The 13,440-nt window shown below is 36.1% G+C and overlaps 2 protein-coding genes across 2 annotated transcripts; one reads left to right on the forward strand and one right to left on the reverse strand.

Moving 5' to 3' along the window:
• The first annotated feature begins 214 nt into the window (after positions 1-214).
• Positions 215-7,079, forward strand: LOC113754154 (protein misato homolog 1). The gene is made up of 9 exons (XM_027298508.1): positions 215-390; positions 1,799-1,900; positions 2,051-2,096; positions 2,324-2,399; positions 2,942-3,308; positions 4,317-4,566; positions 4,864-5,106; positions 5,188-5,307; positions 6,311-7,079. Exons 1-9 carry the CDS (start codon positions 319-321, stop codon positions 6,757-6,759), a joined length of 1,725 nt encoding a protein of 574 aa, XP_027154309.1. The 5' UTR covers positions 215-318; the 3' UTR covers positions 6,760-7,079.
• A 1,863-nt stretch (positions 7,080-8,942) lies between these two features.
• Positions 8,943-11,177, reverse strand: LOC113762208 (probable galacturonosyltransferase-like 6). Its single transcript, XM_027305545.1, has 3 exons — positions 11,087-11,177; positions 10,016-10,845; positions 8,943-9,516 (listed from the first exon to the last, which is right to left on the reverse strand). The coding sequence occupies exons 2-3, from the start codon at positions 10,803-10,805 to the stop codon at positions 9,173-9,175; spliced, it is 1,134 nt and encodes a 377-aa protein (XP_027161346.1). The 5' UTR covers positions 10,806-10,845; positions 11,087-11,177; the 3' UTR covers positions 8,943-9,172.
• Positions 11,178-13,440: the final 2,263 nt, after the last annotated feature.

Below are 13,440 nucleotides of genomic sequence, written 5' to 3' on the forward strand. Positions count from 1 at the left end.
TTTAGGGATCAAATTGACTGAAAACAAAAGTTAGGGATTAAATCGATATTAATAAAAAGTTTAGGGACGAATTTGACCATTTTTCCAATCAGAAAATGGCTAACCCATATGATGTGGGTCGAATTAGCTTAATGGTGAACGGGGCGGGCCCACCAACCGTGCCCACCCCTACTTAAACGGAGAAATACTTCTGAAGCCGCCAAATTCTAAACTAAGCCACAATACTGTCCATCCTGCGCGACGAACCCAATTGTCTTTTTGAATAAAAGCTTACTTTTACACTCTGATTTAGTTACTGAAGATTAATTACGTTAAGCTATGAGGGAAATCGTTACCATCCAGGTTGGGGGCTATGCGAACTTCATCGGTTCTCATTTTTGGAATTTTCAGGTAATTCTTTATCTTGTCAATTTGCTTCTGTTTTTGGGTTCTTTAAGTTCACAAATTATGAAATCCTAATGGGCTTATCTGTTTTTGTTTTTTGTTGTTTTTTTTTTATTGAAAAGGCTAATTTTTTTAACTAACATGGTTGAAGGGTGTAGAAAAAAATTAACTTAATAATGTTTTGAGTTTTAATGGTGCAAACTTTATTTCTCAAGGTGGGGTTTTGGAAAAGCATAGTAAGTAATTGATAAGTCGTTAAAGTTTCAAACTTTGACCATGAACCTTGTTGGGGGCAAGAAATCATGGTTCTTTCATTATGTGATATCTTAGTGGTTCATAAATGAGAAGCTGTTACCAGTGATGTTTGATATCTAGTAGACAAAAGCTACTTGGTGTGATGTTGAGAATAGATGGGTGAAGAAATGTATATTTTGATGAATACATGCGTTGAAGCTGATATTTGATCATGATTGATGATCTGGGGTAATGAGTAATCATGAACTTCGCCGATTTATGGTTGCTCTAGTGAACAGATGGGGTACTATTTTTTGCAAGTTTTTGGGATTATAGGTTGGTTTTGGGAAATGGTCAGATGGAACATTTGAATTTGAAGGAGCAAGTTGTGTCATTAGGTGTAGTACACGGTATGCTTCAGGGCTCATCAGTAGGATATGTTGTTTTTGTAATGGTACTTAGTCAATAGTTTGGGTGCTCTGGCATGGTTAACTTGATGGTTTATAGTTGATCAAAGGGTGCAAGATTTATTTACGTTTGGATCTCAAGCATTATACATGACCTGGTTGGAACTTTTCAACTATATGTGTGTGTATGTCTGTCTTCTTGAACATAGAGAGCTTATTTGACTGGTCACTATTTGGAGTGATGTAGGTTGTGGAGTAAATAAAAAAAAGGAAAAGAAAAACATTAACAAATAAGTTAAATGCACCATTTGCTGTTATGATTTGATAGAACATATTAAAGTTGATGCAACTGGTTATATCATAGAATGTTAATGGCACATTTTGACATTAAAATTTTTTTTTAGTTGTATTGGTTAACGTCTGTCAGTTTTACTGTAGAAGCTATGAAATCTTGGAATTGTTCTAATGGTTTGTGCAGACTTAGGTGGGATTTAGGAAGTAATAGAACTTTGATGCATCTCTTCTAGTAAAGCTTATTCCTTGTTGCCTGAAAAAAGAAAAGGTTATTCATTATTAGTTTGTTGATTTTCTCTTTTCTATTGAAACATATATATTTGGACTATAACCTACTTTAATCTCAAAAATTTTTAGGGGTAATGGAGATTTAGGGTGGGATTTAAATGATGAATAGAATTTGATGTGTTTCTTATTGGATCAGTATTAGTGTTGTCTTCTTCCTGAATCATGAAATTAGTTTCCTTTCCTTCTTGAAGGATGAATTGCTTGGTTTGGCTGATACTTCTGAGACTAATCCAGCATTCAAGAATCATGGTCTTAATATGGATGTTCTCTATCGAACTGGTGAAACACAGCAGGTGAATGTAGCTGAAATTTTTATGCTAGCACATTTTGGTTCAAGCACCTTCATATTCAAAATGCCTAGCTTCATACCACAAATTTCTTATTAGTTCTCATTTCTCTGGCAAAATCTTCTGATATTTATCATTCATGTTAATCACGTGCAGGGCATTTTAACATACACCCCTCGCCTGGTTTCAGTAGATTTTCAAGGTATATTATTTAATTGTGATGCTGATGGTCATTCATACTTACCTCTGTTTGGTCTAAGTTGTAGGACTATCTGATAGTGAATCGGGAATTTTGTGAAGTCCTTATTCTGTGGCTTACACCTTACTTTCAGGGAATTAAACTAAAAGATATTAATTTCATGTCAATTATGTCTCTTTAAGCATAATTCATTGTGATTGAGATTGTTATTCAAATATGTGATTTGACAGGCTCACTTGGATCGATGAGTTCACGTGGAACCTTATACAACGAGGCTCCTTCTAGACCAATGGATGTTGTCTCATGGTAAGGGTTTGAGCTTAGATGCTTTATTTTGTTTTCTCTTAAGTTTTTTGTTGTATGAGCAATCTTTAAAGTGAATAGCTGTTTCACTTTATGGTTTGTCTTTGATGACATTGCTTAAAAGATGATAAACTGGTGAAAAAGGCACATTTTTACTTCCTCTTGCATATTGAACTGCGAGTGAAAAATGACTAGAATGTAGCTTTCCAGTGCTTGATTGTTATTTTTTATTTTACATGGTGTTGGTGAAGTGTAGAACTGCTACATTCATATGGGTTTCCATTTTTATACAGATAGCAACTTTAACAGTAGGATAACCTTGCAATTTGGAGTTGGACATTGTGTAAATGGATATGATCTTCGATGGTATTGCTACATAATAGTCATTTAACTAGTTTTTGGACTCTATTGAAATTTGAAACTCGGAAGCATTTGAAAATATGATCCTGAACTTTGACTGCTGCTCATCTCCCTTTCTTTCTAAGTAAAATTTTTTTTCTAAGATGAGTAGGTTAAAGACTGAATGTCTTCTCACCAATCTGCAGGAGTGGAAAAGTTACAACTCAGGCTTCCGCGCCTCTAAAGAAAAACCTGTTCCTTCAGAGTTTATATCAAGAAGAGCAGGAAAAGATGGATACAGTGAACGGATTTGACTCAGGGAAGAATGAATCTCAGAATGAAATCCAGGACAAGGACATTGTTGAATGTCTAGAAAATGGTGTTCAATATTGGACAGACTTTTCGAAAGTTCACTATCATCCACAGAGCTTATATGAACTAAATGGGCTGTGGATGGATGGTGAAGGGTTTGACAACTATGGAATTGGAAGGGATGCATTTGTTGGGGCCCGACATGGAGAAGAAATAAATGACAGGCTTCGTTTTTTCATTGAAGAGTGTGACCATATTCAGGTAAAAATCAAATGTATACTTTAGTTTAATTTCTGTTTTGGCAATATTTCCTATCTTCTTATTAACTATTGTATTGTCTGTCTTTCCTCATTGTGACGTAAAAGTGGTAAAGGGAATAAAGGATATGATTTGTCTGTGTCAAAACTTCAATTCAAGCTTGTGAGCTGGTACCTGGGTGTTGTTTTTGCTATCTGCAGGGGTTTAGTCCTTAAAGACAGTCCGCTGTTATGAGCAGAAAGTTGAAGAAATAACATCATAGTCGCATTGAACCCATTTAATATGTCCAAATCTTCACAGGAGGCATTTGTACAACATATCTTTAACTTTTTTGTGTTGATAGGATAATGTTCAAGGAGTCTGGCTTTGGTTGGATCTTAAGATTGTGATTTGTTCCAACAAATTAGGACTTATATCTAGTCGGTGTAAACCTTCATGTTCTTTTCTAATTAAACATTTCTTTAGATACTTATGCGACACAAAGGTATAATTAAGGGCTCATCCAGTAATTAGACTGCCTTCTCACTTTTGTATTGTGGAAATTCTGAAACAGTAGGATCCTTTTTCATAGTTACTTGGTCTGTCCAATGCAGGAAATTCCCATATTTGCTTTGGCCTTTAAACTCGAATGAGATGTAAATCGTCTGTCTCTGCCACACAACTTATGTTTCTTTCCTTTGCCTTTCTTTTGGGTCTATCAGCTATAATTTTTGACATTTCCCTTCTTGTCCTCAAGGAAAGGAGAATTAAGTTTACATTTTTCTTCTGTTTCTCTTTAAGACTTAAAAGTTGCAAATTGAGTCTGATTGTAAGCTTTAAATTTGGCACTTTGGTGCATGCTTTGAGCCTTAAAATTATGCTGCAACCTTGACAATCACAGTCGGTTATCATTTAAATATCTGCACTTTCAGGGGCAAAGATCCTTGACATGGATCTTGCTATTATGCTTGTGCATTTTCTTCCTTTATTGGCAGAATGTCTTACTTCAATCTTCCATACCCTTCTGAATAGGGAATCCAATTTGTTGTTGATGACTCTGGAGGGTTTTCTGGTGTAGCTGCAGAGTTTCTGGAGAACATTGCAGATGATTACGCCAACATCCCTGTATTACTATATTCAGCCCGCAATCCTCGCTTGCACATGACCACCAAAAGTCAGAAGCAGTCAATCTCTAGTAGTCTTCATGATGCAATTTCATTTTCAAGATTATCAACCTTCTGTAAACTGATCGTCCCTGTTGGACTACCCTCCCTGAGTAAAAGTAAGCAGTCCTCATTCCATAAAAGAGTTTTACTTATATGACCTGTTCTCTTATACTTGCCTCCTCATTCATATACATTTTATGGAATACCAGATGATCCTCTTGAGCTCATTGGAGCTTATTTAAGAACTAAAAATCAGCGCAGTCTTTCTTTTATGGTTCTACCTCTTCTAGTTTAATAATGACATGAATGTCTGCAGAACTTTATATGTACTCTGCTTATGTTAACGGCTGCCCAGTTGGTTAGTCAAATTCTAGAAAACTTGCATTGACTCTTCTGCATGGAAAACTGTGAAGGTAAAGCTTCCAGGTATCTTTGCATAGACGATGAGAAGCCTTACCATTCCAGTGCAGTTTATGCCTCTGGCATGCACTCCATCAGCCTCCCTTTTCGAATGGAACCTATTGGGCCCACTACAGATCTGACCTGTGCGTCTGGTGCACTGGATATGAACGAGGTCATACATATGTTAGCTGGACAAGCAAGACAGAATATGGTCACTATTTTGGATGTCGCTATGCCAGCACCTTCTTTGATTGGTATGTTGGTCTGCCTGTTGAAATTTGACTTTTCTTAGTTGTTAATTTCTTTAGCTTTTTAAGTTTAATTCTTATGCATAGGGAACCAACTTGAGCAATCCTTGCTTGAAAATTTGGAACCTTTGACGCCTGAGATAGCTGAAAATGTTGAGGACTTGCAAGCAGTGGAGGCCATGTCAGTTCATGGAGTACTTGGGGCAGGTATATGGCTGGTGTGCTTTAACTTATTTATCTTCGTCTTGTCAAACAAACATATGTGAATTAGTCTACCTTGCCTTAAGTTTGTCCATGTTGTGCTAGACTATACTGATATTTGAAAGCTGTGCAATCATTTCTCTTTCCTGTCTGGTTTCCTAAGAGGATGTTTGGACTATGGACTACTCAACAGCACACTTATCCACACCATTTCAATGTGACAAGAATCAGTAAATCATGAAGCTATATACAAGATTACAAGCAAATAAAGAAAAATTCTTAAACATGTCCAGCACGTAGTATAAAAATTATGCCCTCCAATTTTATTTGATGAAATGTAGAGATTTCCAAGATCTCTAAATAAGATGCAGGTTTCTTTAGCTGTTTCTCCATTGCTATAAGCCGATAACTTCTTGTCATCCCAAGGATCATCTTCCTTTTCCCCACCTTTATTTGTACGCAAAACACATGTATCTGGAACTAGTTGGAAATCTGCAGCTAATCATTGATCTTAATTGTCTATTTAGATGAAAAAAGGAAAAAAAAAAGAAATTATCTAATCAGATGATTCAGATTTTAACCCATTATCAAAACTATTTAATTTTCCAATTTGGTTATAATATGCAGAGGTTTATATTGGAGTTTGTAAGCCTTTGCGAAGCCAATGAATGAAGGTCCGGTTGAGCTTTGTTACTCATGGGATTCCAGAGTTGCTTAGAAGGCCTACCTACCCTTAGTGTAACCATAAAATAATTTAATTTATGCTTGAATGGACAAATTGTTGCAAGGAAACTAGCCAGTATATCATGAAGTTTCCATATATTTGAGGCCACGAACTGCATTAGCAAGAATGTTTAGACTACCAAGATGAAAGCATATTCTACTTGGACTCCTTGACAGTAGTTAATAGCTGCTTTGTGGTTTGACGCTTAATCTGCTTCGTGGGAGAGAGAGTTACAGAGTCAGTTTGTTTAATTTTTATCTTTATTTTTGTTTCTTTTCTTTTTAGGAGTGCACGAAGCCACAGTTTCTGAGGTGAAAAGTGCTGTTCAGAATGCTTATGAAAAGGCACTGCAAAGACCCAGATTCTCACAGTTGTCTGTGTCTCGATGCCCTCTTCCCATTCCTCTGCCTTTTCCCTCAATCTTTGGAAACCTTGTTGGTCAACATGGCGAGCTGTTGGGAACCCCAATTTTAGGTTCTCCATCAAGGGGATCCCTTGATGTCCATTCCATTCCCATGGCAGCAAGATTACGTTCCAGCAGCGCTATTTTGCCATTTCTGGAAAGTAGATTGCACAATCTTCAAAGGTTTGGTATTCAGCGAGGAGCGCTCGGAGCCGGACTTCTTAGAAGTTGGGGTTTTGGCAAGGAGGAATTGGTAGATGCTGGAGAGGCACTGTCTAATATGGTCAGGACTTTGAGTCCCTATTCTGAAGAATCATCCGAGTCAGATTAAGTGGCTTAGGATTTTCAGGCCCTTTGTGAATGTTTCTCTAGTTTGTGAAGTTAAATAGATTTTCTTCACTGCTTTCACAATTTGAACTTGTTTTAAGTTCATTGCCCAAAAGGAGGAAGCAAAAAAAAAAAAAAAAGGGATTTCTAGGTTACCGCTTGTTTTATGAAATCTTGAGTTGATCATTAGCCAAATCTTTAGCAGACTAGGAAAAACAGTAGCCTCAAGTATCAACTGGCGTGAAGTGGTATTGACTGTTTAACCTTTGAGGTGGTTGAACCAATGCAGAAATTAGGTTTCCATGTGCTTACTTTCGTGAACAATTATCTGAAGGTGTTTTGGCATGTTTCAAAGACTAGAGAGCCAATAACTTAGTAATTCCGATAACTAGAGATGCAACTGAGAGAAAAGATATGCATCTCTAAATGGCTTTGCAGGAACGTACAAGTCATACTGAGACCAGATTATATATCAATGGAGCAAGGAAAGACTGCCAGCTGAGCCAGGCCTTTTCTTTTCCATTACAATGCAGCAAGCTAAATGGACTCGGGGGTTACTTGCCTACAATTACCATTGAGATTGTCACCACCAAAGCCAACCTCATTCCATCTGCGGTTGATTGGGGGAATGTCTCCAGCAAATACCAAAAGAAATGGAGGCAAGGCTCTAAGGCCGTAGATCCTCTATTCTCTCTGAACTTTCATTCATTCTTCAATCATCTGAGTGTGTTGAAACTTAGTCCATTTAGCCAATTCAATCACCATAACACCTGAATGGATGAGCAGCTAAAGTTGAATTAGGACCTCGACAATAATGTGGCATTGCATTGTTCTATAAGAGGTTCATCTTAGGCTTGTCTGGACAATAGTCACAATACCAATGTAAGCTAGATAAAGAATTGCCACGGGACGTCCACAGAAGTAACTAATACAAGACCATATATGTGCATCTTAGAAGGAAAGACACGGGTAAGGCCATCTTGATCTAGATAGATAATTTTACCAGTATTTGTGACCCTTATAGTAATTCTGCATGGTGTCAATTGTAGGCATGCATTTAAGCAAACTTGTAAAAACTACAGCACGCAAGTGGCTTTGATCAATAAAAAGATCATGCTGAAAGACTTTGAATGCATATAGCACTTCATCTTTGTTGAAATAACACGGGTTCCTGCCGGAGAAGACTCAGGAGAATTTCGTCTGTGACCAGAAGTTGGCAGTGAAAATTTGAGTTAAGTTTACATGGCAATATTCTGGTGATCCCACGGTTGCTGAGGCAAGATTTATCCTCCAAAGTTTTGAGATATCGCTGACCAAGATAACATCAGAATTGAGGTAGATTACTCTTTCCAGACAAGGCTCAAGAAGGTAAACCAAGTAATTTCTTGCATAATTAAGTGGTTGTTCATGTGTTTTTTTTTTTTCACAGAGGAGGACCTCTTGTCCTTTACAATATCAGGACTGAAGTAGTATGCCTTGTATTTCAGTGATGGCAAAATCCATTTAAGAGGAGACTGAAGAAGAGGGATTTTTATCAGAATATATGAAATGGAAAAAGATGTTTTCAAGTATGGAGTGAATAGCAGCAATCGTAGCAAAGAATGTACTGATTACCAGGGTCATGGCTCTATGAACAAGAGAGGGGTTACATGCTACTTGAGTTGGACGATTTGTGTCTAAGGGGTTGCTGTTGAACAAAGTTGCAGACGAACATTCATTGTTTTCTTGTATATTCTTGAATAGCAGCGGTTTATTGTAGCAAAATTGTTCAAAGTACAGCTGATTTCTTTATGTGATGAAATGAGATGATCTATTAGCTTCATACTAAAGCGGCAAACTTGATGATTGCCATAATTTTGATATGCATTTCTTAACAAGTTTATGCAAATTTTCCAACATAGTTCAGTAAATTAATCAGCTAATTTGCAATTGAATTGGAGCCAGACGAAGACACAAGGGCAGATGGACAATGGACAGTGGACTTGGTTGTGGGGAGGGTAACTTAGCAGCTAGTAGTAAGGTTGAAACATCGGGTGTGTGTATAAAGTAACAAACTGTAGGATGTAACACCCAGCGGGATCCTGACATGCATTACCAACACTTCCTGATAACATTCATCTGCATGAAACCAAAGCCAGTAAAAAAAAAAAAAGAAACAAGTGGTTTTGACTTCAGTTTTTAACCGAATTTCCTGTTAACTAGTCAAAAGAGATTGTCACAATGGTCAAATGCTTAGGTAACTCTTTATCTCTGTATCACTGGTGCAGGCAGTGCATGCAAACATGGTTGTACTTCTTGACCTTAACTGCAGTAATTAAATACTTTTTAAACTTTTTGCCAATGTATCTGAGGCATTAGCTGGGAACTTTTCAACAACCCAATCTTAGCAAAACAGAGAGAAAATATGCAGTTATTGGTTACAATGATTGGCCATACAAGTCATACTGAGACCAGATTATGTCAAGTGGGCAAGGCTTGCCAGAGTCCAGCCTGATCCAGGGCTTGCCTTTTCCACTCCAATGCAACAGGCTAACTGGACCAGGATGCAGTTGCCTACAATTACCACTCAGATTATCACCACCAAGGCCATGCTGATTCCATCTGTGGTCGATTGGTGCAATTTCTCCTGCAAATACCAAAAGAAATGGAGGCAATGATCCAAGATCATAGATTCTCTGATTTCTTTGAATCTCCATCCATCTTTCAATCATCTTTGTGTATTTAAACTTTCTCCACTTGACCAAGTCAATCACCATTACACCTGGGAAAAAGTCATCAGCAGCTCAAATTAGCACGTAGTCAACTTTCAGAGCCTCCCCTTTTTAACAATGCCATATGTTCAGGTAACTGTTTTAAACTTAGAAGCAAGTCCTCAAAGAATATTTTATGCAAGTCCTCTAGAGTCTTTGCAGAGTTCTTCTACATTGAGAGTTTCCACCCAAGACTGATGTAGAATTACGATAAAAAATAAGGGATAACTGTGGAAAAAACCCCAATAGCATATATGGTGGTGCATTGTGAATGAAACTTATAGTACACTACCAACTCAAGACAGAATTAGAAGAAAAATGGGGGAAAAAAAATTAAAGAGACACTACTGTTTTATTTATCCACCATAAATACCTGCACTTAAGCAAAGGAGAAAACTTGGAACAATAACGACATGCATTAAAGTCTGCACCTCAGGTGTCATTGTCTTAACAGGCTTAAAGATAAAGTAAACAGAATAAAGAAAAAAGTAACAAAACTTGACATTTCACCTGTATTGAAGTAACAGGGTTTCCGGCCAGAGAAGACTCTGGAGAATTTCTTCTGTGACCAGAAGTTGGGAGTGAAATACTTTGTGAAGTTTGCATGGCAATATTCAGGTGATCCCAAAGTTGCTGATCCAAGACTTGTCCTCCATAGTTTTGATATATCATCAACCAAAACTACATCAGAGTCAAGATATATGACTCTTTCCACACAAGGCTCAAGAAGATGAGCCAAGTAATTTCTTGCATAATTCAGTGGCTGTTCAAGAGTTTCTCTTATAGTGGATGATATCTTGTTCTGTACCGTTTCAGGGTTAAAATAGTATGCCTTGAAATTCAAGGATGGAAAAATATCTCTAATAAGGGTTTGAAGATGATGATCAGAATCCGAATGTATGAAATGGAAAAAAATGTTTTGTGGGCAGAAAGCATTCTGCAGAATGGAATTAACAGCAGCAACTGTGCCACGGAGGAATTGAGTATCAAGAGTCATTACTAAATGAATAAGAGAAGGATTGCATACTGCCACTTGCATGGGATGATGGCCATGATTGATCATCATCAAAGAATTGCTGCTGAAAGTGGAAGACAAGCATTTGTTGTTTTCTCCGTTGTTGAATGGCACCGACTTCCTGTAGGAAAACTGCAGGTGGGGAACTGAATTTTTCTGGGAAATGATTGAAAATGAGGTTGATCTTATGGCTTCTGCAGGAGGAGATGATTGAAAAGATGGACAAAATAGGATGATCCCGATTGAAATGGTCACTAAATTGGCAACCTTGACGATTGCCAACATTTTCTTTATCAGAAAATCTTGGTGTCTATTTCTTCTAGACCTATATCAGAAACAGAAAATGTTTCAAGAAATCAATCAATCTTCAAAAAAAAAAAAAGAACACAAGCTACAAATTAGAGACTGCTTCTCAACGTTCTTTTCTTCTTGATCCAATTTTCAATCTTTCTAAGGTGATCGATCATATATAACTCAACAAAAACAGATACTACTACACACAGACATATGTGGAGTGGTGGAGTCCTTACTAGGGGATGAATTGACTTAGATATCTGAGTCTTTACCTTTTAAATTCTTGACAATTTCTCGCCCCACTGACAAGGTGAGAAATAGTGGAAATGTGGAATGCCAAAACTAACCGTTATTTAAGATGTGTCCATCCCAACAGACATTTTTTAATTGATCACAAATGCATATATATATATATTAATAAAAAAACTGAATTCTATTTCAAAATGCCTTAACATTAAACAAGTTCTTTAATAGAGTATTTAAGTTGACTTAAATGTCATCTGCAAATCTTAGCAGCCTTAAAACCACTTTGTCATAAGTTGATCCAGATTGACATTAAATTTTCCGTCATAAATTCGAAATTTCTTAACAATTGTGAGATTAATTGAATGGATTTCATGTAATAAGTTGGATTTTTCTTCTAGAGGTCAGGAATTCATTACCCATAATTTTTGTCTATGCAACACCAGTCAAGTAATTCAGCAAGCCAAAATTATGACCCTATAAGTTTTATACATTTCGGTATTTTGATTTCTTAATTATTAGCTATTTTTTCAGGAAATGAGTTAAGTTTTTTTCCCACCTCTACATCTTTCAATTCTTCTCAAACTAGATTTATTCTTTTTTGGACCTAACAAGTTTTATATTCAATGATGGAATTGCTCCATGTTATATGCACAAATAATTTTTTTAAAAAATAAAAATCCTTTTTCTTTAATTCTTAAATCTTACAATGTAATATTTAGTTAGGGAAACTTGGAAGAGTGCATTATTCTTCTATTCTTTGAGAAGGAAGAGGCAGATTTGAAAAGGAAAGCACAGCGCAATGCGCATTTGAAGAAATCTTCAACTCAATATTAAACTAATCAAAAGACACACCAAATTAATTACTAGTCACCAAACTCAGTGGACATAAAACATAAAATAGCAGCATATATCAACACATATCAACTTTCTTTCTTTTATTTTTCAGATAAAAAATTTAGGGATTTCATATTTTTTCTAAGCTCATAAGTTAAGCACTTTTTTTATCCCCTTTTTTCCCTACTCTTCAAATTTATGTTTATGCATTCTTCTCAGTTCTACACGCCCAATGATCTTTAAAAAAAAAAACATTCCAAGAACAAAAATACCATTTCAATTTGTTTCATCCTAATCTCGAATTTATTATTATCAAAGTCATTAGTGCATAAAATGGTATATATAAATGTTATAATACATATTTAGGTGAGTGATGGATGAGAGGTGATTTCAAAAGCACATGCTTTTGCTACGAGGAAACGTTCTAACAATAATAATAATCTTTAACAACTTTTACCCACCGAGAAAGAAAAAATATGATGGTACTAAGCATCCGATGGATCCGTGGAGTTTGACGTAAGGGATTTAATAATATCCGATGGCAATTCACATCTAATTAATTCTCAGACCATTTCCAACGTCTCCCTCTTTGATGTCTTCGTCCTTAAGCAATGGATTAATCCCAAGAAAATTTCAAAGTGATGAGGTCGATTGGTTAATTGGGCAAGGCAAACTATGTACAACTTTCAGAGATAGAAGAAATAATAATAATAATACAAAAAAATCTTGGCTAACTAATCGTACGATAATACTTTTCCTTTCTTTTTGTTAAAGTCAATTTAAGCATTGTACTTTTTTCTTCTTCTTCTTTTTTTTTTGTTTTTTATGAAAATCATTATTGTACGTTACTCACATCACCTTCGATTATTAGAATAAGTTTCCGCTGCATTTATATATTTTGGAGTAAAGTGGTTATATATACTCCTCCCTTTTTTTATAACTGACGTTTAAGGTTTTGCACACCAATTAAGAAAAGTTTTTCATTGCTTAAATCTGTACATTACTTTCCTTTTGTACCCTCATTAATTGTCCAATTCACCAATGTTTTCTCTCACTAGAGTACTAAATAGTGCCGTTTTACTAGGCCAAAAGTAGTAATTAAGAACCCTGTATTGGAAAAGAGAGATAAAAGGGTAAAATTGTGAAAAAATAATTACTACTGTATGGGGATAATAAAACGACAGATAAAAGTACACTAGAGCAAATTTCTTAAACGTCAGTTATAAAAAAGGGAGGGAGTATATATGTGTGTGTGTGCGCGCGCGTGTGTTCTGTGCGTATACTTCAGAGCTGCAGCTACTAGAAAAGGAATACACGCAGGTTTGGATTGCTAACTTTTGTGAAAAAATTTTTATAATTTTTTTTATCTCACATACATCATATTGTTATAGTATATTTTTTTACAAAAACTCTCAAAAATCTAAATCCGAACAATTAGGGATTATAGAGCTAGCTAAATTGCTTTAGGTGTAGTAAGCCTTTCACACTTCTAAATTCACAACATACCAATCGCCTGCTTCAAAGTTCAAATGGGAAGGGTATGTAG

The sequence above is a fragment of the Coffea eugenioides genome, chromosome 2, assembly GCF_003713205.1.
Source record: "Coffea eugenioides isolate CCC68of chromosome 2, Ceug_1.0, whole genome shotgun sequence".
NCBI classification, from domain to species: Eukaryota; Viridiplantae; Streptophyta; class Magnoliopsida; order Gentianales; family Rubiaceae; genus Coffea; species Coffea eugenioides.

What these genes read in the sequence shown, in the direction of transcription:
- LOC113754154 (XM_027298508.1), top strand. Translation starts at nt 319, where the DNA reads ATGAGGGAAATCGTTACCATCCAGGTTGGGGGCTATGCGAACTTCATC. An exon ending in GGTTTCAGTAGATTTTCAAG is followed by an intron (nt 2,097 to 2,323) that starts GTATATTATTTA and finishes GTGATTTGACAG; the next exon opens with GCTCACTTGGATCGATGAGT. An exon ending in ACTACCCTCCCTGAGTAAAA is followed by an intron (nt 4,567 to 4,863) that starts GTAAGCAGTCCT and finishes AAAACTGTGAAG; the next exon opens with GTAAAGCTTCCAGGTATCTT.
- LOC113762208 (XM_027305545.1), bottom strand. Translation starts at nt 10,805, where the DNA reads ATGTTGGCAATCGTCAAGGTTGCCAATTTAGTGACCATTTCAATCGGG. An exon ending in ACCCTGTTACTTCAATACAG is followed by an intron (nt 9,517 to 10,015) that starts GTGAAATGTCAA and finishes ACTTTTTCCCAG; the next exon opens with GTGTAATGGTGATTGACTTG.